This window comes from Dromaius novaehollandiae, chromosome 9 (assembly GCF_036370855.1).
Source record: "Dromaius novaehollandiae isolate bDroNov1 chromosome 9, bDroNov1.hap1, whole genome shotgun sequence".
In the NCBI taxonomy this organism is placed as follows: Eukaryota; Metazoa; Chordata; class Aves; order Casuariiformes; family Dromaiidae; genus Dromaius; species Dromaius novaehollandiae.
In genome coordinates this window covers 2,602,761-2,630,050 of record NC_088106.1, presented here as the reverse complement: position 1 = coordinate 2,630,050, position 27,290 = coordinate 2,602,761, and the positions used below count along the sequence as shown (strand labels likewise).

Here is a 27,290-nt window from a genome sequence, read left to right as displayed (position 1 = left end):
TCTTTAATGGGTATGAAAACGACTGGACCTGAAGTTGTCTGCGTGCTTGTATTTGTGCCTACAGCCAACTGCTGCCAAAAGAGACCACAAAGAGACCTCTCCGCACCGTACGCCTGCCATGCCTTCTGACCTATACGTTTAATTCTCCTCTTTTGTACTTTGGCCAAAAGTTGTTTACCTCATTAGAGACCTTTTACACACTGCTGACTGCAGCTGGCTTTCCTTGTGTGCATAGCAATCGACTCGATAGTTATACAGAATTGTTCTTTAACTTTTACATCAGTGACTTCATCCCAAAGCTTTGAAGCGTTTCCAGGAGCCGGCAGCACCCCGCGCCTCACCGGCAGCTACGGTCCACACCGGCTTTCAGCACAGAGCTGCGCGAGATCCTGCTTTCCCGTCCTAGGAGAATTAAGATTTCCACAAACGAGAAGACCGAAAGTAAAACTTGCTGCACTTTCCAAAGTGAAATCCTGTATGTTTGTTTGGCTACGATAGCCAAGAGCGTTCAGCACTCGATTTGAACTCCAGACCTTTTCCACCTTCACCTATTATTATAATTAAGTTGCTAATTGAATTATGTATTTTCTTCCAAATGGAAAAAACAGAATTTTAGCATTCAATAGTGTCAAAATGGAGTACTCCGACAATGTGACAAACGTTCAACATCTTTCTGGAAATAGGAGGTTCCCCCGAACAAACCATTTCCTGCAAATTTGTGAGTTTAATCAACTACCAAAACTGGTTTTGACAGGCTAAAATGGCTCCATGCCATCACTTGCATATTCCTGACATTTGGAAATCAATTGATTTTTTCAGAGATAAAAATCTATACTGCTTTCAAAGCAGCCAGGAACAAGCGCACGTAGTAGGAGGGTAAGAAATAGATGGCATCTGCAGTGTGCTTTGGGACTGCTCTTTTATTCTCCAGTATGTCATGACTCACACAAAGAGATAACAGCTAAATCTGATTTTTTTGAAGAGGCTGGTGAAACTGCAGACAGTGACATTTACTAGCGCAATTAGACAAGCTTCACAACCGAAATGGCTTTAGGATTAGCACATCCGTTTTCTTCATAACTTTGTCTAGTGTGCGACAGGGAGTACAGAATACATAAAAAAATGAAGTATCTGTTTTACTCATGATCCATGAAAACGGGAATGCTCTGACATTTCACAAGCAGACAAAACACCGCACGGAGGAAAACGAGTTGCTTTAGTTTCTCTCAGTTTGCCGTATTTCAAAGCTGACCTGCACGTAGATCGCTACTGAATTTCAGAGCGTCGGTGCAGCACAACATGCAGCGTGAATACACAGCAGCCCAGCGGCGTGACAAGGAACGGGGTAAAACCCAGCAGTTCACGTACATGCAGATGGTGGTAACGTGCAGAACTGTAGTAAAAAGACAAAAAACAAAGGCAACGTACACAATACAGTCAACGCCCTAATAAGATGCTTAAAAACCAAAGTCTGATCACGACTTGATTTTTGCAAGCCGGTTAGTCATTTGTACTCCAATTTCAGTTTTAACATACCAATACAGTTACACATAGACCACAGCTGGAGTCACAGCCCCCAGCAGACACCTCAATACGTGACCAGGGTGGGAAGACTTGCAGGTCCAGCCCCACCACAGCTTTGGGGCTGCCCGAAGCTCTCTGTGGCCACCCGCGCGCCCTGCCTCTAGGCCAGCTCTGCCCGAGCTCCCCATCGCAGCTCCCATCCGGCTGCCCAGCGCGTTTCCTACCCTTCAGCTCCGTGCTGCAGCTCTTGCCTTAAATCATCTGCCCCTAGTTTCAAACCCTTGCTGTGCCAGCGTCCCAGAAAGTTCATTGCTACTGAGAAAACTTCCACGTCCATGAAGAACGCTGCAAATGCTGATGTGTTAGCGGTATTGCTGACTTCTCAGGAGGTAAACGAAGCAAGCATACGGTCCCCCTGCACAGGGCTTGGTACTTGTGAGTCCCTGCTTGGACATAGCACTTGTATGGAGAAGACTCCTTAAAGCGTCCTTCAGAGAGCAGCCACGCTGCCTTTGACTCAAATCAATCACTGAAGCCCTCTTCAGTGGAGGACGAGACCTCTGGCACATGCAGAAAGGGCCACCTCATAAAAGGGATGGGACTAGGGTAAAACAGGCATTGTAAACATGTTTTATCCTAATACTCTTTTAATAGCAGAATTTCTAAGAAGTTCTACATATACTTTTATTGACTTTTGCATACAAAGCACATTGGGAAGGACTGTCCATTTAAACTCGTGTAAAGCTTATCATAACAAGCTGGTATGGTATCTATACTACAAGTTAACTTCAAAATAACACATACAGACTTCTGCCAGTGAAGTAATGATGGAATTGAACTTGTTTTAGCTGTAGTGTTAAAATGTAACGAGATCTGGTTTATATATAATAGAAGTACAGCTGCTGCAGGTTACTCAGTGACCATCCTTACTGGGAAGAAGTACAGTCACATCCTCATACTGACCTTAATTCACCAGTAATGCAAGGAAAACTGCAACTATGGCACGTTTGTCACTCATTTATTTCAGGTGATAGGAAGGTATCTCCAGAGATACAAGCAAAAAAACCCTGCTGGACCTGTCCATGCTTGCTGGGAAGACTTTTTTCACTATCTGGGAACAGTCCACAGTGCAATGCCAGATGCTCAGATATTCCAGCGCACAAATTATAATTCTGGTGTTAAAATCTCTTCAACATAAATCTTTTGCAGTGTCCTTTTTATTATCCTAACAATATTAATCTTGTACTATGCTTTCAGGGTAGGAAAAAACCACATAAATGCTAAGCATATCTGGTTATATTATTCTATGCCATTACAGTTGCATATGGAGTTTATTCGTTCCACAGTACAATAAACTCAACTACTTGTAACAATTAAACACAAAACCTGTCATCGAATTTTGATTAGGTAAAAAAATCCCCTTTTAAATTAATTAAAGATGTGCGATTTTTGTCTGGAAAGGAAATTTCCCCAAGTTCATTCTTTTGCTCTTTCTTTTGTATTAAAAATGTACAGTGCTTTTTGCAGCATATTACAGACTTTAAAGGAAACTAGTTACGCAATGCTGACAGCCAAAACAAGAATTTGAACAACAGCATATCTCACGGCACAACTGTTTCTTTAAATGAAAAGAAAGACGGTCTATCTTTTCTTCTGATTAATGTATTTTAATATATATGGCATTGGGTCTGGCTCCAGTTTCTAGTTTCATATATTTCTAACAAGATACTAAGATGCTGAGATACAGCCATCTATTTGCATTAGTGACTTTTCACACTTGAAATAACATGCTTGGCTCTCATGGTATGTACCACGGGCTGTGACTCGCATGAGCTCTGAGTTAGGTTTGGCTTTGCCAAGCTAGTCCTTGAAGTCTACATAGCAGGTACTTGTAATGCTGCCAAACAGCTTAGCTCCCCGGTCTCCCCTGGGTCCTGATCTCCTGACTGTAGAAGGCCTTGAAGCCCTTATAACTTCTCCAAGCTCCATCTTCAAATTTACCTCATTTGCACCTATTGTAAGGACATGGGGAGGGCGACGGCCTGGGCCAAAGTTGGGGGATTCTCCCCAGTGAATGCAAAACGGCTGTTTGGGCTGACACCTGAAAACAAGCATTCAGAAAGCACACGCAAAAATCTGAGGCACCCCAGAAGGATTTTTCTCTTGCTTCACATGCCAGAAACTCTGTGATGGCTCCATTCGCCCTTTCTCACCCGGGCTTTGGGTAGGTGATAGGTCACACGGGTATGTTTCCCCCACCAGTAACGATGGCTTTACCTTCAAAGAGAGGCAGCTGGCCAAGACACAAAGCGTGATGCTCACACAAAGCCTTCTTTAAAGAAGCGGACCAGGATTATTGGCTCTTATGTCCCTGCCCAGCCGAATCGCGCTTGGTAGAGCAGGCAGTCCGGGGAGGGCAGCCGGCGGTATGCCACCCCTCTGCTCCCCTGCCTGCCCAGGCTCAGGCCACCCCGTACGCGAGGGGACACCGGCTGATGCAGCCTTCAATGCTCACCCTGAGTCCTGCAAGGGCCTCGCGGGGGAACGACCCAGCTAAGGTTTCCATTCCTAACTCACGACCTGCCCAAGTGGCAGTATCCCTTGCGGTTTCGATGGAGTCACTTCTGCTTACTTGTAATACTTTACATGCTGTACTTCATTATTCAGTGCAGACTCCCTTCAACTAATAGCAAATATTTACTTTTTACTTATTTAAATATAGTAAATATACAAATAGACACTAAATATTTGAAACTTCTCTGGAATTTAAGGCTACTGGATAAAAATAAACGGACACATTTGGTAATAACACGGTGTATTAGATGGCATATTAGATATCCTACTATGCAAACTGGTAGTCTAACAGAGGGCTTAATATTTTATGGAAAGATTTAGGATTATACAAATTACTATGCTAGATCAGGCAACTGTATCAGCTCTGTGAAGGAAGACACCAGAAACCATGCATTAGGCAAGAACAAGACATGGGGCCAGTCTCCCGCATAGACATATTTGTTTTAAGCGTGGCATTTTTTTCATATACCCTTGTGTGATGAGTCCTAGCATACAAGGTCCAGCTTAAGAAAATCCCATTCATAAATGTCATTACTCCTAAAAGATGTATTACCTGCAGTAAGCTTTATTTCCTGCAGATGTACTGATATGAGGCTGTCTATATTCCCAGCAGTACTCCCTGTTACAGAGTTTCATCCCATTACAAGAAATGCTATGTAAACTTTCCTTTGCTATGTGAAATTAATATAATTCTTTTTAGAAGCTCAACTCTGGTGAAAGAGACATTAATATATTTAGTTTATTGCTCAGCAGCAGGAGTTCTGGGTTTCTGTGAGGGAGGGAAAGTAAGGGAAATACTGTTCCTGACTTGGTTTGGATCCATGATTTATATGCTCCCTCATGCTAGAAACATTACTTCTGTGACTGTTCTCACTATTTTATACGGCTTTTCCTTTCTTTATAATTAATTTATGAATAGACAGCCATTCTTTATATCTGCTGATATTACAGTATATAAACCTTGAGACAGTTGACAAGATGCCAGACTTCAAATCCGTCCTCTGTGCACTGCTCCAGCAGCACAAATAGGATGAATGGCTGCTGTAACATGGAATTAGGGATCTTCTATTACAAAAGGTGGGAATTAAATCAGGATAGGCTGATTTCCAAATCTGTGCACTGTCTTTAAGTATAGAGACTTCACTGCACAGTGGTGATTTCCAATCAATCAGTGGAGTAGCCCATAGGTAAAAATGTCCAACCTTTTCTTCGATATGAAAATTCAAACATTAAACTTCAGATTAAGACATCAACTACCACGGGTTTCACCACGATACCTATACCATAGCCATACAAGTCAGTAAAATAATGTAATAGCATTTACTGTATTTACATGATTTAAGAATTCTTATAATACTGTGAAATATAATTGAAGTTCATCTAAGAATTTATAAAAACCTATGTAATAGAGATCTGGAACTCACCACTTTAAGAACTGCCTTAATAAACATCTATTACTTTGTCACATGAAGACTGCAGATGGTAATGGAATTATGATTTTCAAGCTCAGAGAAGCTAGGATCTTCCCTAAACAAAAAAAGAATATCAACATTACCACCAACCATAGAAGGGGACCGTCTGGCTGCCCTCGAAGCAAGTTTTGGGAGCGCCAAGCATCCCCTTCCTCTGTGCATTTGTGGAATTGCTGAAGAATTGACTGAGCAAGGTCAACAGCCCCTGCAGACTGTTCACACCGTTTCCCAGACATCCTGGTTGTGCTTAGGGCTCATTGTTGCCACTGGCCAATAAATCAGTCGATTGTTCCTGAATACAATCCCGTTTTAGTACAACCAGACAAACTTCCACTGAGCATACAGAAGACACAGTATAGCAGAATATACTTGGTTTCAAAACTACAACTAGGCTCTCCTGCAAAAGGGAAAGGCAAGCTGGCCTAGCTCATAGCAGCTCTCAGGCTCCTGTTTAGCCCAAGCTGAGGACAGCTGAAAGGTGGATTTTCAGGCTATAGCTTAGACCTCCACCAAGCTGAGCTTATACTTTCTTGCGGACAATATTTGTAGTTGATTCTAACACATTGCAGTCAAGTGACTTCTTTAACAGGTTCTTTGAGGTTAATGCATAAAAGATTGTAAGTTCAGAGCCATTCAATTTGCTGTGTGACTGCAGAGTAACTAAGCCATTTCTGTACAGCAGTAGCTATCAGAATAACTTTTAAAATACTCAGTTTTGTTGCTTTCTGAATTTGTGAATAGAGGATTTTTAAGCTCTTGGATAAACTCTGCTACCACTGAAATCAGTTATGGTTTTCTGGTGGTTTCAATGGGAGCAGAAGTTGACTAAGACTGAACATGCTTTAAAATATAGCTCTAGATGCTAAATCTGTAACAGCCATTTCTTCCACTGCTTTTATTACATGAAATGTATTCACTGTTGCACCACTGGATTCAGAGAAGCTTTTCTAGTATACTCCTGCACGAGTATAGCAGCACACTAAAGACATGGCACACTGCAGTCATTTTGCCACACATAGAACCATCTCATCACGCTGAAATCGTGAGAAGGTCAAGGTTCATGGTGTGATTGCAAACGCATTCAGGCTACAACTGTGCCCTGCAAAGAAGCCACTCCATGACACCAAGCGAACAGTGCCCAGGTCTAATCCTTAAAAAGGAGCAGTTAATTTCAGTCACTCTGCTGTTGATAAACACCCCGTGAGCACCTCCAAAATTTCCTCCTTCAATTTACCTTCCGTGGCATTTTAGTCCCAGTCACAGCTGACAGTTTCTGAAGAAGATGAACTGCAACCTTTTGAGGGAGTGTCTACCAGGGCAGACTTCCCAGCCTGATCTAGACCTGCCTCATTGCCTGGTATTGTCTGATGATTGCTGGACTGTCACCAGAACCTCCTACTGTCACCAGGCTGGGCTTGGTGATAAGCTCACCTGAAAAAACACCAGCTCTCTGGCGGTGTAGGAAGTAAAATCTCAGAACATATCCGTGTTGGCCACCACTGTTTCACTTAGCGCACACGGATCTCCATGTTGACACAGACAAACTACTTGCAAAAGCAGAGCTAGATTGTTAGAAAAGCTGCTATTTCTAGGCTAATTTTCTGTCTGCAGTGTTTGCACTCTATCACAGATGCCTGGGCTTTGTTTGGGGTTTTTATGTTCCAAAACAAACCACAGTTCCATGTATCAAGTGGTAAAATAAAAATATTGATTCTCCTGTGTGACAACTCCCTGCAAACTCCAGCACATCTACTTTCAAGCTAAAAATGATGCTGAACATAAAGACACTCTGTGACGAAACTCAGGAGGCAATCATCTTTTAGACAAACTGTATTAAGTCTTTAACTCCGTGTTAATTACCGTGGCTTGAACACAGGCACAGAGAGACGATAAGGGAGCTATGTCCCTGACAATGTTTAGTCTACTTCTTAGTGCTAGAATTTGCCCCATTTTCATGCTGAGTGATATATTACTTATATATCTCACTCAATTAGACAATAGCAAAAACTGATTCTAACTGAACAAGTCACATTTTTACACCAGAAATGAGCAATGGAATTACACTGGCCAGCACTTGAAATAGAAAAACTACAGTAAAATGGTTAAGGGAAAATAATAGTTGAAATTGGCAATCATTTTAATTATACCTATTGAAGATGTGCTCCTCTTGGAGAAGTAATACTTTTCTACTTTTCTCATCTTGAAATGCAGATAGTATTTAATTACACTGATAAGCAATGGATAAAGAAACATTATTGCACCAACAGTGCACATATACACAAGTTTAACTTAAAATTAAGTTGTAGAAATGCATGCATTGCATTTGGTAAGATTTGGCCCCGGGGCTTCACAAGTAAATGGTCATTGAATGAACTGAAATGATTTCCATGTGCTCGACACACATGCTAACGCACTGTCCTTGGCATTTTTAGCTATCAGAGCTGACTCAGTTGTCTTCTTATTACTGCAGCGATTCTGCTTCTGGACTCGTTCAGTGAAGACGCCCTTCCTCTTGGAGCATGTGGTGGGGTTAGAACCGGCAAACTCACGTTACCATTGCTGTTACGCTTACTGGAGGTGGGGGCCTTAGGAGCTCTTGAAATACCAAACTGTCCTGAGAGACTGCTTTCCTTCCCAGAGCTGGGGCTTGTGCGGCTTTTCTGTCCGTAACTACTGACCAGAGCAGCGCAGGAGGTTAGGCTGCCCTGGGTAAGGGAACACTGTGATAACGGGAAGTTTCCACTGAGCTTTTTTAGTTCCAGTACTTGTTCCCTGGCTTGAGTCAAAGCTTCAGTCAGCTCATAGCGTTCCTCACACTCTCTGCGCACTGTTTCCTGGAGAAGAGTGTTCTGCAAACAGAAACAAACACTTGCTTTAGGAAATGCTATTAGTCAAGAGCATGCCTATTAAATTCCTCAGGTCTAAGGCCGGGGTGACTGGAGGGTACTTGTTCAAAAACATCATGAACCGAGGCATACAGACCCTTCAATAGCTCTTACTACTTTGGTTTCTCTGAAAGTTGCTCAAAGGACACACAACAAAATGTACCTACCCTTCATCCTCTGAGAAGACAGGGGAAAACATGAGGCAGGTTATCAGAAGTCACTGCAGATCTCCTGTCCCATCTTCTAACTAGGGGGAAAACAGGGAATCCCGTTCTTGGAAAGAAAAAGCAATGTATGGAGGGGAAAAAATGACAGCACTGAAGCTGATGCCCACCTTCGATCAGCATACAGCAAGGGTGGTGAAGGGAAGAGGGAAACGTGACAAAGAGCAGGGACAAAAAAAAGGAGGTATAGGGAGGAGAAAGAGAAGAGGACTGGCTTTTTTGTCTCGACTGTCAGTGTGCCAATACTTTGGGCCCAGCACAGCGACACGGAAGGAGAGGAAGAACAGAGAACAGGTGAACAAAGAAAGGACATGGGAACTGGGAATGCACATCATACCACATGATTACAGGCCATGTGAATGGAAAAACATCTTAACACATAGGGGTGGATGCTTACTAACGATGCTTATGTAGACTAAATAAATCTACAGCGCCTAAATGCCTACTATTGTTTTAAAAAAGCAGTTATGCGAACAGGAACAAAACCCTCAGGTGCAGACTGTTCATAATTAAAAATACAGTTAAAATTTAAGCTTTCATAAAACAGATGTGCCAAACGTCTGTGAGGTCACTTGTTTAACTGGTATGCACGTTCTCCAAAACAAAACAAAACTAAGGCAAGAACGTTGAGCAATTCGCAGCATTTGGGAAAAGAAAGCTTTGACTGGCTCAGAAGGGACAGCATGTACCTGGGGCAGAGGGTACATGCGCACGAGCATGTGTACGAAACACAGGTGAGGGGTGTGCGGAGAGCAGTACTAGGAGTTCTCAAAGGAGACCACAACTATAAATGATATTGGTATCCCAGGACTGACGGTTTATTAATTACTGAAATTTGCCCTATCTGATAAGTCCCAAGAAATCTGCAATCAAATGTAACAATTTGGTGCAGTAAAACATTTCTAATCAATGCTTCAGTTAAGTTAATGCGTAAATTAGATACAGGCTATAGCACAGAAGAAAAAACTGTGACAGCAAAGAAAAAGCAGTCCTCAAACTTATTCTGAGGTAGCAGACACCTTATTTGTTAAATATTACAATGTGCCCTATGTGGATACAGCTAGTCAGTGCTGGGAAACCTTGCATGAGCAGCACCCCACCTCGTAAGCAATCAGACTGCAGTGATTTCAGCGAAATGAAGTGATTCTCACCAAGCAGAAGGACCGTAAAAACATGAGCTGATTCTGTCCCATAGACAAGGCAAAAAAAATTTGCTGAAGAAGTGCTCAGTGACCCATATTGTTATTGCAGTCATTCTCAGGAACGAAGTTATGAACTGTTACCAAGAAGGGAACCTCATAAATTAGAAATGGAAACCCTGCAAATCTAGTTTACAAAGCTACATTTAAAGGATAAAATAGGTAACAGCAGATATAAAAGCTGAGAGAGCAAATATGAAAAGCACGTTAACACGGCAGAACCTGGGAAATCATGTGGAAAATCACAGTATTGACACAAAAACAGATCTTCTGTTTTAATAACCTTTCTGTAAGTGCTTTGAGTCTTGTGTTGTAGAACCTGTTTTTTTCAGTGGTAAAAATAACTACTTTAGGGGATTTTATGAAAAGCTAAGAGTAATCCAGGAAGTCAAAAATATTTTCAACCCAGGCAGGCTGAGCCACGTTTGCTCTGTCGCCAAGACGGGCTGCACCAGTCGCATGCAACGGAAACGCACAGAAAAGGCCGAGTCCAGTGATCGAAACCATCCAGCGGGGCAGATTTCAGCACCTCCGAGCAGTGAAGATATATTTGGCATTCACGAATACATCAAAGGCACCGGCACTTTGTGCCTTGCTACCATTCAAACTTATTTATAGCGATGTGACAAAGTTTGGGTATTACTATGCCACGTTATTATGAATAAGATATCCAAGAGGTTATCTTTTTCTGTATGGTAAGTAATTGTGAACTGATTTTTGTGAATGAATTCTTTACTGATTATTATTTCCGAAATAATTTGGATAAGTGATTTTCAGTCTAGTGGTTCTCACAAACTGTTCACTGTGATTATTGATACCCAAATAATAGGTGACTGGTGTTGGTCCCTGAGCAGACAACTGAAACTGTTTCGGTGTAACAGAAGCCCCCTGGTACCCTATGTAGAACCTGTTCCTGATGCTAATTTTCTTGGTTTCCAGCTGAAATAAAAAGTAAATAAATAAAAAGCAAAGGACAACATCATTAAATTAATTCACAGAAATAAGAACTACTCAAAAGCACTAACACAAACAGAAAATTTCCACATACTTCCCTAATTTTGCTCTTCTAAGCAAGTGACAGAAATATCCAGAATGATTTCTTCTTTGAATATCTATTTCTAATGAGAACTTAATAAAAGAAGGTTACATATTAGCTTCTCTGCCATGCAGGTGGTCAATGACAGTCTATGAACCAATTTGGAAACTACTACCTGAAAGTCTGAGGAACTATCATGGTGTGAAGTTTATCATAAAACTAGTTTCAATTTTCAACCACTTTTATCTGACCATTTCCTAACATAATCGTATTAGAGAAGGAACTACACTTAAGAGTGGGGAAAAAAGAACATATGAAGAGCTAGGGGAATCTCATGACTAAGGCTAACACTGTGTTCCTTATCCTACTAAAGTTCCTTACCCTTGCAGAAGGCATATCTTTCTAAGGCTCTTTTCCATAATTACATGACAGCATGCCTGCCAACATCCTTCTAATTTCACTAACACAACGATTCTGAACCTTTTCACAGCAAAAACAAACATCAATTCAAGACCTAATTCGTTTTAGAGTTTCGTTTTCATTTTTTACCATTTTTTTCTGCTACTAATCACTTTGGAAATTCCAGTCTAATCTTATCTACGGTCATGGATTTAACTGTTTTCACATTTCTCATATAGTAGTAGGCTCTTCCTCCCCCTTCCCATTATATTCCAAACATTCAGCAAACGGCTATGGTAAGAATATCCAGCAGTCAAATTTCTCTTCACATTCGATTCTTTTTTTAAGCATTCCTACTTCACAAAATACGGATTTACTGGTGGGAGGCAGGACAAACCCACAATGGCATGGCACGATATCCATACATTCTCCCACAGTAAGAGATGCAATCTCTCATCCCTGTCCCTTTGAGACCAGGACTGCATCCATCCTTGTTTATATTGACAGTATGCAGGTTTTTCTTACAAATTGCCTCCAAAATAAGTAAGATAACAGGGAGGAACTGTCATGTTCTAAAAATAAGAACTGCCCATGTTTTCTACTTTGAAAACATGAAGAACGCTTTATGTTTATACTCCTGTTTATGTAGCCTGATGTGATGTGAGGCTGGAGACTAAAATTGAAATATCTTACAGGACTTGGAAAAGTTTTTTTTTTTTTTAATTTTTTTTTAATAAAACACTAGCTGAAAGGCTTGCCTAATTATAAATTTCACATATTTTGTGATACTTTCTATCTATGAAATTGTGGATTTTCTTTACAAAACATTTAATTTTAAGGAACTTTTAAACTGTAGGTACCAGGGTCCAAAAACGTATGCTTTGAAAGAGTTCTAGAAATCACATGTCTCTAAGTAAAAATAGAAAGGCATTTCTTCGGTCATGTTCCTACCTCCTCTTGAACTTGACTCAAATTGTGAATCAGTTGTGTTCGCTCCTGTGTTAATTTTTCCAGTTCATCTGACTTCTGTTTGATTTCTTTCCTCATATTACCCAAAAATGATTCATTATTGTTCTTTTCCATCTTCAGCTGAAATTCAAGCTCAGTAATTAGTCCTTTGAGGCTCTGAATATCTTTTTCCTTATCTCCATCTTTCTCTGCAAGTTTGATCTGGGCATCTTCTAGCTTCTTTTCAAGAATTTCCATTTCCATCCTTAAGCTATTGATGGCACTGGATATTAATTCAGGTATCTGCATGACAAATATCGCATTAGTCTACATTCAGTTGGTTTCTTTAGATATGTAGAATTAAGTATCAGACAAATGTTAACTTTGGAAGAAAAATGCAAAGGCATACATACAGGTCCTCACAGATATAAAAAAATGCTTTGAATTTACATATCTTCAGAGGATATCCGAGATCTCTACATGTACCAAAACTCAGGAAAAGAGAGATTAAGTAGTGTGTCCAAGATCAAACACAGAAATAGCGATATAAATGGGAAAACTTAATTTCTTTACAGCAAGTCAGTATTTTTGCAGGGTTTTAAAATCATAGTCAAATTACTGTAAATCAAGTCAAATGACTTGTAAGGTGAACTATGTTAAACTGTTACTTTCAGCTCTTTAAAACGTGGTGTAATGTAATGAATTTTAGATATAATTTCATTGAATTTCTTTGATTTTCCAGATATCTCAAGGAACATGTTAAACCTATCGAGAACTAAGGTTACAGGCACAAGTTTCAGTTTCTATATAGAACTTGGAAAACCCTAGATCTGGATAATTGCGAATGGCAAACTGCGTGTGATGCAACAACCAATCCAGGCAAGAGAAGCAGGTAACTGACCACTGCATCTTAGCCCGTAAGTGCTGGATTAATGCAGGAAGGGAGAAAACAGGGCTGATGGATCTATAACAACTTGTCATAGTCCGGAACAGTCCAAAGCCTTTTAAAAGATGACTTTGTCATTATACAAATAATTAGCAGCAACACTGCATGGATACAGATGAACTCTGGGAAGGAAAAATGTGAGAAAAGTAAGAACTTCCACAACATTTAACTTCAACTGGAGTAATTCTTTCTTAGACTGTTCCATTTGAAAAAAAGTGAAACATATGCCATATACCAAGACTGGGAGAAATGTCATATCATTTAGATGCAGAACTACACAGAAAGAGGTTTTTATGCTATCATATATAATTTTTCAAAGGTTTACATTATCTACTGTCACAAAAATTTTCTGTTGAGTGTTACACACCTTCTTCTGGAGCTCTTCTTGATCTCTCTGATATTTTGTGATTAATTCTTGGTGTTTCTGTCTTTCAGTGTCAAGTTCCATTCTCGCTTCTTCCTTGACTTTAAGGATAGCTTCTTTGTGTTGTGCTTCACCTTTAGCCAGGTCAAGTTCCATCTAGGAAACAAGTGTTTTTTAACGATATGTACCAACTTACCTTAAAATACCTTCCAGATTCCACTCTGCCGTAACTAAGTGATGTGAAATCTGGCAGCCTCAGATTTTGCATGCTAACCGCACATAACTCAATCATTGCAACTGTTAGACTCTGGCAATTAAAAGCTCTCACCTCCCATTGACTCACGGTAGGATGGACGCTCCCTGATCTCCACCAAACAGCCTACCTGAGTCATATCTGGCAGCCCCAGGAAGATGCCTCACAAACCCTACGGCATCCCAAGTCATGCGAGATGCCTAAGTTCAGGCAGCTGAACTTCACTCTAAATCACTGTGAAAATACTAAATTCTAAAATCTTTAGCTGGTTCTTAGGAGAGATGCCTTTTTTCCGGAAGCACTTGCTTTGTAAGTAAAACTCTGGTCATTATTATTTTCAAAGGCAGCAAATACATTTCACAGTAAATGACATATACTGTACTAACCATAGGCCATAAGCTGAATATTAAAAGTGTAAAGATACTAATTTCATCTTTCTTATAAAATCATTTTTTGTTCATGCTACGCCATTCAGTTCTGTCAGCGAATAACAATTTACCGTATGAACCGCTACTATTCCTTTGCTCCCAGGATCAAACTCAGATAGCACACACACTTCATCTGTGCTGTCGTACAGTCGTGGAATGCCGTACACGTTAGTTCTGCATTTCTATTTCCTCACTTGTGTTTCCACTAAATCCAGTCTGTTATAAGCACCAAACATAGAGCAGAGGAGGATACACAGGAATTCCAAGTAAATCCCACAGAATTTCTCAGTTAGCATTGCGCAACGGTTCTCCCTCCAGGCACTGCCCCTACGGGCAACGCACAGACGGCGTCGCTGACGCCCGCGTCAAGTCACAGCTCAACGCAGCAGTGAGCTTCCAAAGCTAAGGAGACGGAGGAGGCAGCTCGTAACTGCCTCAGCCTGCTTTTCAGCCCAGACAGCACTGCACTGACGGCACGCGTATGGGACAGCTTCGGGTCCGGAGATGGGAGAAACTTCAGCGAAAGAACTGCAAATTCTGGATAAAATATTCCAATTCTGAAGGCACCGCAACATGCACTTAATATTATAAATTGAAATGTGAAAATTCAGCCACGATTTCCTCGAAATAAAAGCCTGGATTTTGAAGGGAATACTGAAGGCTGTATTTTGAAGAATATTTTCACTAAACCAGCATGCTAATACTGTATTACTGCAGGCTGAATTCTACCAGATTCATCTGTAATGTGCTAAAAGATTATAAACACTATGGTAAACATGCACAACACCATGCTAATTACTTAAAGTTATTAAAATCAGAAAAGCCCAGAATGAGCTTAACTTTAATGATCTAATTTCTTTCACTAATTATGAGCAAAAGTATAAAAAAACCCTAACTCTTTTTGGGGAAAAGAAAAATATTGACAATTGTGGGCATGGAATAGGCACAAATCCCCCACTCAGAATTAGTTCAAAACTAGTATATACCAACTGATATATACTCTCAAAATAGAACTTCTTCTTATTATTATTATTGTTATTAAAAATATAGCATTATACATCTATCTTCTACATCACTAGATATAAGAATTAAGATTCTAATTTTAGAAAATCATAGGATTTAGTAACTCTACACATTATTCTAGAAGCAAATTACAGTGTTGGAGGCTACTTGATTACAAACCCTAATAAAATATATCAGCAGTATAAAAAACTGAACTCAATTTGAAGATTATAAAAGCATTTTTTGCATTTAAACGCTTGAAGTTAATATAGCTGGTAACTATAACAGGAAATAAAATGGTAGCTGGTCTTCAAAGACCTTGCTCTACTTGAAAGCATGACTACTAGTTCCTTTAAACCACTTGCAAGCCCCTCATTAATTAACTATAAAAAATTAAATATAAAAACAAATGTTTTCATCAATTTTAAAGTTTTTTATAAAAGAGATTTATGATGTTTGTTCTATCACAACAATGTAAGGTTTATTTGTTTTTTTAAATATAAAGCTGGAACACTTTATACTTGTGCAATAGTGCGCTATCCAAAGAAAAAGATAACTTTGTCACTTTGTCATGATTCTGATTCTTTTGTCTGACGAGAACATTTTTAGAGCACTTGACGTTCACGTTTTAATGCCTGTGATTCCAAAGATGCGATTGCTCTCTATTACTAGTAGCAGTCTTTATCTTGCTTTAATGTCAGTTGAACAGTATACTGTGATTATGCAGAGAGTGTGACCTCATTCTAAAATTATATCCTCTGATAGAGAGGTTAAGAAGTTTTAAGAGAAATGTAACTGATCTTAATTGCTAGTAGACCAAAAACTTTTCTAGGACTAAATAAAACTTTCAGACACTTACCACATACTGAATCAAAAAGGATGATGATGAAAATTTTAATTACAAATTTTATAAGACTTGAATCAGGAAACTTGGAGCTCCTGTTCAATACTATTTCTAATTTTTCCTTTGCAGTTATTTTAATAATTTCTTATATTCTTTTTTTAAAAAAATTCACTTTGTGTGAAAGTGTTTCAGATTAAAACAACGCGCACATGCTTATAGTTTATGGTAAATAAATTCCCAAGCCCCAGTAAGACAATGGAAGTGGGCTTCAAAATTCTAATTAGTCTTCAGCTCAGAACTTCACAGTACGAACAAAAATTACAGAAAAATCACATCTGCCCCGTAGAACAGTGCAAAAGATACTGACCCCAGAGATTACTGCTGTACATTGAGGCTACTGAAAGCCCAAGATAAATGATGAGTTGTAGCATTTGCAAATTCCAGTGAGCTGTGTAAGAGCAGTGCAGCATATGTATTACGCAGCAACGATAAATACCTACCAAGCCTGAGCAACTGCAGCTGGTAGATATACATGTATACTTTTTAAATCAGCTGAAAATACTTTTCCATATAAGACCCAAAAACCAAGCAGGTACTACAAGAAGTCTAACAAACTATAATCTTCACAGAATGTAATAACATCAGCTAAAGATGTGGCTAACAGGAATATAAAACACTTCAAATAAGAAAAGGCATATTAAGTGGATTTTATATATGTAGAACAGATCTGTGTAATTCTGACACTTTTCCTACATACAGCATCAAAAATATTGTGATCCACATGCTCTGGAAGCCAAGTACATGGTTGAGTGAGTTTATTTTTGTCTGAGTTATTTTCATTATGTTGGATCCTATATACACGGACCAGGATTGGACTTAATCTCTTTCTTACTTTGTCCTTCATCCATAGCTTTCCCTGAATTCTGGGAGTCTTTCTGGCTGTATTTTAATCATCCTTCCCATTTGTAACCTTCATTTCTTTTTTCCTTCATTCCATTAAATAGAGGGAAAATGGGCATGTATAATGAGCATGCACATATGGAAGGTTTATGATTCTCCCTCATGCCTTCCCCTTCTTCCTCACCACGGCAGGACACCATCGTCTCATTACCAAAAGAAACTAGTTGGGAAGGTATATGCAGGCTTCTGTAAGATTCAATGAGTAAAATAACAAAGGATGGGACGTATCACGGAGAAACTAAGCTGTAGGAGTGTGAAGGCTTTTCAGATGGAATATAGAGATAATTTTCACTGTAAAATGCACCAAGTCTTTATTTTCATACATACTCTAATTTGAAGGGAAAGCAAGTAAAAACAGCGGAGTCATTAGCAGGCGCCTATTTGGCAGAGATGCCATGCACTAAAGGCACTGCTTGGAGGATCACACACAGCCCCCAGCCACAGGTTGCACGTGCTTCCTTAAACCCTCAAACCTAAAACGATTTTTCCTCCAGGAAATATTTATCATTAGCTAGACGACATTGCTAGTTTGGGGGTGTAATTTGCACCGACACCAGTGGAAAGTACTGGCTCATACTAAGACAACAATAAATTTCACGTTCACAGAGAACTTTGGATAAAACTGTTGCATTACTTCTTCACTTACCTATTGCCATAAGTATTAGAAACACAGAATCGTAGTAAGTGTAACATTAACATGTATCTGCATCATCATTGCCATAAGTACTAGGCATGGTATTAACATGAATTTTGCCTTCATCTTCAGCTCTATGTTTAAGGACTCGGCTGTGTTTTCTCACTCAACCTGTGAGAGCTCCAGAAGTAATATCCTACTGCAACAGCTTGTTTGTGTAGCTCTACTTTGGTTTGTAAATATATGTTTTTAAAGGAGCAGACATTTTTGCTCATCTGCTTGTTACGTGTTTTACAGATCTATTTTACAAATAGCAACCCACCGCTTGGATTCACCTAACCTGTAAGCAGGAGGGTCTGTGTTCTCTGCATTTTGAGAACGATGTGCAACCTTATTTTTCCTGTGAAAGTACTTCAAAATTAAATTTATGCTTTTTTATGCTTCTTTCCTAGAATTGTCTGGACAATGAGAGTAGACACTGCTGTGTACACACACATAATCGTGGCCCAGGGTTCATAACCCAGACTGTCACACAGAAAGGGATGGGGTATGTTGCATAAGTACGTTCACCTCCCTGGAGCTTCTTTAGGGCAACGACCTGGAAGACTGCACATTTCCCATCGGATTCTGCCTTTCGGACAATATGAATGCAAGTCGCCTGCCATATCGGAGGTTCAGTGGGCTCACGTTCTCCTTCTCAAACCTGGGCTTTCAGGGGCTGCACTCTTAACACAGACACTTCACAAATACCCTGAAACCTGGAACATCCGGACCATATCTGAATATTGCCAAGTCTGTAAATGCTCATACTAAACACTTTTCACATTCAGTTCTGACCTGTGTCAAGAGATCACCCATTAAAACTTCTCATATAAAGAACTTACTTGTTATGTTATTTGTTAGAAGTTATGTCCATTGACATATTCACACTTGAGGAGACAGATATCTGCCTTACCACTCAGATTCGTGACAGCTGACCAGAAGTAAAGAAAACAAGTGAAAACTGTGCCAACTACACCTCCAGTATTACCTTTTCCCTCCAGTTATCTTCATTCTGCATCTTCTGTCTCAATGTTTCCTGCAGGTGCTCTGTTCTGTTCTGATGAGAAATCAGCATTAACTCCCTAGAAACCACAAAAACTCGTATGTAAATATGCGCTCTGCCTAGATCGATGGTATGCCATTTTCTTGCAATTAAGTCCTCTGAGACAAGGGCTCATCTTTTCCTCTTTGCTTAGTATTCAGTACAGTAAGCCCTTGCAATCCTGTCTGGAACCCCGGGGCACAACAATAATCGCTATTTAGCATTTGCATAATACCATCACATGCTTTAGGAATTTTATATTTTTAAGAAAATAATATAGTTGATCCTTCTTCCAAACAAACTTCTGTAAATCTTAAATGTCTTTATATTTCTCATGTCAAATTTTGGAGAACACTAAATAACTGCTAAAATATTCAAAACAAATTATTACATTTAATGAACTCAAAATATGTTTATGATTAATTTAAAAATGGTAAGAGGTTTTGAATTAAAGCCACTGAGTGGTTGCTATTGTTACAGGTACTGTTTGTTGTGAGGCTTGTAGAACAGGAGCCCTGGAGAGCTTAAATTCTTGTACCTTAATTACAATTTACATTACATTAAATTGCAGCTTACCAACTGTAACTCACGTATCCAAGCTTTAAGTAGATGGGAAATAGTCTTAAATTAACATGCAATATGTTTTTACGCAGGTACTCAGGTACCGTGGATATTCAAACCCTTTAAATCTGATGACAGGTTAATGCCTCTTGGTGCACATTACTATCAGAAAATGCTTCTTCAAAAGCCACTTTTCTGAATTCATTTTCCCATTCCGTACTATTCAAACAAATAATGTACTGCCACGTCTTTGGCCTTAAGTAGGGGACAGCACTTTCTATTTTGCCCATGCAAGACAGGCTGATTTATCAGTAACTGAAAATTTATTAGCAAGACACTTCTGAATAGTAACACCAAGCCTGTGGTAGTTATAAACAACCTAGATAATAGAATACACTCAAAGCAAAAAAAGGGGGGGGATTTTTGTTCTTAAGTGGAGAATTCTTAAACAAATGCCCACAAATTTGATGTCATCTCAGAAAATATGGGCTTCAGAAGCTCAGTGCTTTATTTTCCACATTTGAAAAGTAATTACAGGGAAAATGGAAGCTTCATTGATACTTGAGAACCTTCAAAATAAGACCAGATTGGTGGGAAGCTGTCCACACACTTTAGCAAATACTGGGTCATATCCTATAAATAAGCATATTGTTACATTTATTGCATTGTTGCAGTTGGTAAGTTCCTAATAATGTAAGTTACAGGAATTTGAACTTTCCAAGGCTCTTGCTCTATCAGCCCCACATAACAAACAATAACTATAACAATTGCAATAAATGAGTGTTTTCATTTGGCTTGAATTGAAGCCCTAGATTTTAAAACAGGGCTTTTTTTTCTCCTTTTTTTCTTTATAGACATTTTATTTTTCATTCAAGTTCTGTCTATACTGAAATAATTTTAAAAAGCCATCCAATGAATTCCAAAATTTCAGAATATGATTTCAGAGCTGTCAAGACTTTCAGATACAGGCATTCCTATCCTGTAATAAGACATTTTTAGAAAGCAAATTATGTAATTAATGAACGTGTGACATACTTGTTTCAATAACATGCTAGCTGATGTTTTACGGAACATAATATCTAACTTTGCATGCACCTCAATATGCTACTATTTTACATGGATATAAACATTGAGATCTGTCCTTGATGTTAGAATTATTTTGGAATAAATTGCAATGGTAATGGAATGAAACAGAAGAGCAGGACAGGGGAATTCTCACAGAATAAAATTATTATTGCAATACAGACAATTTCACAGGAACTTGCAACATATCTGTAAAAAGTTGGGAGATTTCATTTAAAACTGGACTACATTAGGTACTTCAAAATATTCTTTACTACAGCATTCCTTTTGACCTAAATCCGTATTTTTCTTAATTTGCCTCATTTCTGCTATGGTAAATTGCTAGCTTTTATTACAAAGACTAAATGGAACATCACCGAAAACTAGGAAGATGAAACTGTCCATCACTTCCTTAATATTTTGGTTTTTCACTAGTCTCAAGGTTAAAGTTGGCTTTTTATTGCATTGCAATAACTTGGAATATAGCAATATCACTAAAAACTATGAACACCGCTTCTGCTTAGAAATTTATCAGTCTGTGACAGTTATTCCACACACTTGGCACAAAGCATGCCTGGTGTTTTACAGATGCTAGTGATAAAAGCAAGAAACATTGAGTATCTGGCAGGGGAGGAAGGTTGTATTTTTAATAAATTTCCAAAAAGAAAAATTAGGCTGAATGTACAGTTAAATTACATTATCTATGGTGACTCTTTTCTAATTACCTTTCTTGTTTCAACATCACCACCTCTTCCTCTGTTTGTCTAAGAAGAGATTTAAGCGTTTCTATTTCACTTTCTGATCGACCGGTTCTTCTTTTTAGATCTTCTTCCTTCCTCTCTTTCTCAGCCACTTCTTCCTGTAAATGTTTGCATACTTGCTGGCAGATTAATAGTGATTCCTCCTTTTCCTTTAGCTCTTTTGTAAGTCTACAGACGAAATAAAAATGTATCAGCATCAGAGTTATTATATTCTTATTTACAGACAGACTAAATGGACTGAAATAATTTTTACATAGAAAAGAAAGTGTTAGGCAAAAAAGTATATAAATTTTTACAAAGGTAAATCTAATGACTTATACAAAACTAGAAACTGAAAATAGTAAAAAGTGACTGTATAAAAGCTACACTAAAATCATAAAATTCTTCACTCTCATCACTCAGAAATGCATCTATCATGTTATGCCACATAATTTCAAAATTTACCTTGATTCAGAAATTCCATTTTCATATTTCATTTTTTTCAGTTCGTTTTGACAGACATCAACTTCTGTTGATTTCATCCTAAGAAAATATTAAAAAATGAACATTTCTCCAAATAAATGATAGTCTTTACTTAAGCAATAACTTGAACATCATTTATTCATTTATTATCTAACTTGTATCTTCTGTTTTAATTAAACACAAGATCCTGAACTACCTGCTCTAAATTGTCCCTGCACTGAGAGGGGTGGATCACTTCCAAACTATATCATCTTATGATTCTGTGAGTCTAAAAAATGTTTTATAGGTTTTTTTTTCCCTCTGCAAGTTTTCACGTAAATAAATCTGGAGAGCTAAAATCACAAAAGATAAACATATTTCAATTCCTGCCTTAACCCACCATACTATTTAATGCATGCAATTTTACATACACATTTTTATGAAATCACTATATGGGATCACACAGAGAACAACAAATGATGTTTATGTGTTTGAGAGAGAGACTATTCTTAACTGGTGGCCAGTCCTTAGGAGTTGCTGTTAGTGAAAACAAGAGTGAAATTCAAGTTTAAATAAGCAAGCAAAGGGATTACATTTGTACTATGTGAAAAGTAAATTGTGAAACGCATTCCTATGGGATGTTATGGAAGCCAGAAGAAAAAATGGATTTAAAAAGAGATTAGACGAATTCATCAAAAATAGGTTCTCTAACATTATTAAACTTCTGCAACAGGATGCAGCCTCTGACTTCAGAAGTCTCTAAACAGATTGTCAGAAGATATATTAGGGGAAGGATCATTTCATACTTGCTCTGTTCTTACTTTTTTTCCTAAATATCTGCTAATAGCCACTGCTGGAAACAGGATACAGCAGAAGATGAACTTTTGGTCTAATTTTTTGCAACGGTTTTTGTGTTCGTAAACTTGGAATAGTCTTCCATTAAAATTTCTAATTATAGACCTATAAGAAATGAATTAGACATCTTGTTTCTAGCTATCATTAGTAATAGTAGCACGTAATACTTGTGCTAGGATAGTCCACAGAGGCTCTAATTAAGATCTGGGCCATATTGTGCAAGCCAGATAAGACTGTCCCAATCTCAGCCTACCAGCACAGCCTAAATCAGGGAGGAAATAATTATTTCCGAGTTAAATCTGAAGCAGTTTGCTTCTGATGACATCTGATGGGGTTTCCAGCCCCATCCACACAGTTCCTTAGTGCTTATAGCTAAGATGTTTTAAGAGTGTGTGTCTAAACAGGAAAAATTTGGATGTTGTTAAATATTTTGCTCGAGAAAGCAAGGAGTTTAAGAAATACATCAATATTTCAAGGAAGAGGTTTTTAAAAATGTCCAATTAATCCTGATGCATATTTTACTAACAATTCCAGATGGAAAATTAGACTGTTCCAAGAAGTTATCTACTGTAATTGAAGAACCAGAGCACTTGCACAAATGTGAAACAGTAGCATCTTAAAAATTCCTTAAATCTTTGTCTTCATCTCCTACAAACTTACAAAATCTCCTGACTGCAATCTGATCATGATTTCTATGGTGACCATTTCTGTGGCCATCATCTCAGATAATAACATATAACAAGGCCACAAGTCACTAGAACAGATGCTGCTAATTTCAGTAGCCTTTGCAACTACACCTCACTGCTTTCTATTTGCGAATAAGGCAGAAAATTAGTAACATTATTCTAAGTACTCCATTGAGACTGAATTTTTTGTGAAGACTAGAGAGACTACTGCCCATAACATTTCTTGATGATTACTGAGCATGAACAATCTCCTCTCCACATAACAGCAGTCCACCGTCCTGCAGAAGAATAAGTTGGGTACAGAGATTCTGATCAAATGATAAATGAATTTAAATTTTTAGTTACAAAAAAATCAAAAAGAATTCATTCTTCTTTCTACACAAAAACTGGATTTATGTCAACATGCTCATTTTAAATTAAATATCTCTTCACCTTATTACTAAAGAAGATTCATAATTTGTATTTTTGAGTCTGCAATGAAAAGGACAAAGATAAAAAACTAATATTCTCAGAAAAATCTACAGAAGGCAAAAGGCAGATAACAAAGCGTCCCATTAGTTCTAACATTCTGAAGTAATACAATTTACGTTTTCAATGTAATCTCAGACTAATCTAGGATTATAGTTCTTGTTTCTGCAAACAAGAAAGTATAACTATGCAACACCAATGAATGTTTCAAGTAAGATGTGGATAAAAAGGAACAAGTTACAATTTAGTAGGTAAGAGGGCTGGAAACTTTGAAGGTTTCTAGTCATTATGTCATCATTTCACCAATTAATAACCACAGTTAAACCTCATATTTATATTTAAACAAATATAGAATGTGTTATTTTATTCAGTTGTACCCATATTACATTGAAATTTTAGTATTACATTTGGAAGCACTTTAGCGTGTATAAAACTGTGTTCATGAAATCTTTTTTTCACACTTAATACTTGCATTATCATTTAAATACTTTGTTGCTAAGCATTCTAAATATTTGCAACTTTGTTATGATCTCTGAATATAGGAACTGAAAACAGAAAGTACATATCATAAAAGAATCATTTAAATTTCAGGAAAACCTATTAAAAACGTGATAATAGCTGCTCTTAAGATGGGCCTCACTAGTTCATCACTGGAGTTTAATATTTCAAACAGTAACATTTATTTTCATTACTGTATTAGAAAAGCTGATGTGACTTCTAAACTATTTGCTATTCTAGAAAGCAAGCAAAGTGCATTTTAAATACAGAAAAGCACTCAGGTCTTTGAACCTACAGCTTTTAAAGATGATGAAAAAACTCCCATTAAGTACCACAGCTGGGTTTGGAAGAGGCCTCCGGAGGCCATCCGATCCGACCTCCTGCTCAAAGCAGGGCTGACTAGATCGGGGTGCTCAGGGCCAGGCCCAGCTGGGGTTTGAGCACCTTCAAGGACTGAGATCCGCCAATCTCTCTACGCCCTTTTTGCAGGGTTTGGTCACCGCATGATGCAAAAGCTTTGCCTTCTGTCCAGGCAGAATATCCCATGTTCTGAGCTGTGTCCGTTCTCCCGTGTCCTACCACTGTGCTCTTCTGAGAAGAGCCCACCAGTAAAGCAAGCAATCCCGAACGGAAAGTAAAGCAGAGCCGGACTCAGTAACCGGTCTGGGCCCAGGCGGTTACAGCTCAGATCTGGCGGGTCTAACACAGAACCTGCTGGAGTCAATGGAAGCAGCCCTGCGGGGAGGGGGAAGCTTTGGAAAACGTCCCAGCTCCGAGTCCCCCCTTCTCGGCCACCAGCCGGAAGGTGGCTGATAGGCAACGCCTCAAGCAGCAAGCTCAGGGGAAGCGCAGGTGAGCCAACAGCCTGCTGCACGCAGGCCGGAGAAGGTAAAAACGCTCAGCTGGAGACTCGGGGTTTTATCACAGCCACATTACCAGCTCCTTCCTCCTTTCGCTTTTCGAAACAGGGTTGTGCTCTTTGGAAAAAAATGGGCATGTCACATCGTTTTTTCCATTCTTATGTTTAAAAATTAACCCAGAAGAACAGTGTGCAACAGCGCAAACAGTAGTTAAAAAGAGGTGTACCCTCTCCCTTTAGTTCCTCAGGTTTTGGTAAAGGGCTCATTTCTTCTCTCCCTTCACTTTTGGACCACAGCAGAGGTAAGTGGCCTGCCGTCCCCCGAGAGCAGGGCTCAACACAGAGCCCAGCTGCCAGCGACACCCGGGCACCCGCCGGGCCAGGACGGGCACGGGCATGCCGTATACGCTGTTGGGGCATATACCAGCTCCGGCTCAGTTGTTAGCAGCCCTGTGAGGAGCACTATCCCCTCAGTCCGTGTGCTTCAACAGCTCTGACATGTATTTGATGATACTTTCTTTCTCTGTTAATTTAGGTTTTGTATACTCTTATCTGAAACCATAGGCATAACATAGTGAAATCACAAATCGTAACAACATACTGATGTAGGTGAAATATTCACAGTGAATTTACATTTGGTAAAAATAATAAAAAAAAATCATAGTCACTGATTAAATAATAAAGTTTCTGAATAGTCTTATTACGCTCTTCCCTCCACCCCAAATCTAGAACGTCAGCTACTTCCCACATACGTTTCTAGTCCATAAGCTATGTGGGCTTCACAAAGTCTATCCTAAACTTGAGCATTAAATGAAGTGTCAGATATAGCCGATTTAACCCTCCTCTTTGCTATATCATTAAACACAGCTGGAGAAAGAAATCCCCACTTCCATAGACATGCTCAGTCAGTTACAAATACAGACTATTCAATATGAAGACAAAATATTTCCTCTACTGGTCGTAACCTTCCCAAACCACCCTGACAAGCAGCAGCACAGCTCTCTCTTTGCAGAGAGCATTCAATTACAGCTTTATGCCCAATTGCGGAATAATCAAGCAAATCCAAGTCTTACATTAGCAGCTTTTTGTAGTGGTCCATTTCAGCTGTTACTTTCTGAAGCTTGAGTCCAATTATTTCTACTTGATTTGTTAAATCTGAAATTAAAACACATTGGTTTCATGTCTGCATTTATAGTAAAATAATTCACTTCTGTACATGTTGCGTTTATTTGCACCCCAGATACGTAGCTCCTCTTCCCCACCTACGAGCTCACCAACTGCAAGAGGCAAGCCAGTTCACTCCAGTACCACATAGCTCTGAACCATGCAAAATATCCATCCCAGTAAACAGTACAGTTTTAAGATTTTTAGTATTTGAATTGATTTGTCACTGCTTACAACCATACAAGCCAGATGCTTACATTTCCTTAGGAATAACAAATTACTTTTATTGAAAAAGTTGGAAAGCCGTCGTACTGCTATAAACTTCATTTTAAAACAGTCTTTTAATTTTTATTTTTATGCTAGCACAGATTGAATTTATATTACGAAACTGGTTTGCTATTATTAGATTTTTTTTCTTTCTACCAGGAAACATCAAATTCAGCTAAATGTAGATGCATAATGCTTTAAATCATAAAAATAATTGCACATAATACTGAGAGCAAAAGCATGCAGGAGGCTCGACATGAGAATAAGCTGCAAATGCTATTTCTTATAAAATATTGAAACTGGCCTACTGCTCCTACATATTTTCTCCTAGGCTTTCTTAGATAAATGTTATCATTCTGAACATATTATCCACCAGTTTCAACCAGCCGTTGTCCTTTTCCAGTATGAATTCCAGCACTTTTCATCTATATGATTGAGTTAATTCTTTTTTTTCCACTTGGAAAATAAAAATCTTCCTATGAAAACATTAAGTAATGATAAAAGTAGTTAAACATCACTCATTTTGTACAGTCGCACTTCAATGAAAAACCAACAAATTTACTCCTAACAGACAATGCAATGCTTTCGATTTATTAGCTTTCGACCCTTTTAGCAACCCCGGTCTCTTCCAACATGGTTTTGCAGTGAAGACAGAATTCAGTCCTGCACTTTGAAAGGAATCAACCATTTTGTTGCACACCGGCAATAAGCATGTGCTATGCAAAAACACAGCCTTGTTGGAACAGAATGAATTTTCTCACCATTTACAAGTAAATCTGTTAATTTGTCTGTGTGTGCAAACTAATTTTAAAAGATTACTTAAAATCCTTTAGTTATATATATTAGACCATTTTGTCTCAGACAACAAATACATCTGTATACAGTTATACAT

At 38.6% G+C, this 27,290-nt stretch overlaps 1 protein-coding gene across 6 annotated transcripts in view; it reads right to left on the bottom strand.

The window, feature by feature from the left end:
* Positions 1–905: 905 nt before the first annotated feature.
* The window catches only part of LEKR1 (leucine, glutamate and lysine rich 1), a 75,575-nt gene continuing 49,190 nt past the window's right edge, over positions 906–27,290 (bottom strand). For all 6 annotated transcript variants that reach the window (XM_064516523.1, XM_026096869.2, XM_064516524.1 and 3 more), the window contains 7 exons: positions 26,041–26,122; positions 21,605–21,682; positions 21,125–21,328; positions 18,723–18,816; positions 13,575–13,727; positions 12,265–12,564; positions 906–8,419 (listed from right to left, as the gene is read on the bottom strand). In XM_064516523.1, the coding sequence (XP_064372593.1) occupies positions 8,006–8,419; positions 12,265–12,564; positions 13,575–13,727; positions 18,723–18,816; positions 21,125–21,328; positions 21,605–21,682; positions 26,041–26,122 (1,325 nt within the window). In that variant the 3' untranslated portion in view covers positions 906–8,005. The remainder of the gene's footprint in view (positions 8,420–12,264; positions 12,565–13,574; positions 13,728–18,722; positions 18,817–21,124; positions 21,329–21,604; positions 21,683–26,040; positions 26,123–27,290) is intronic.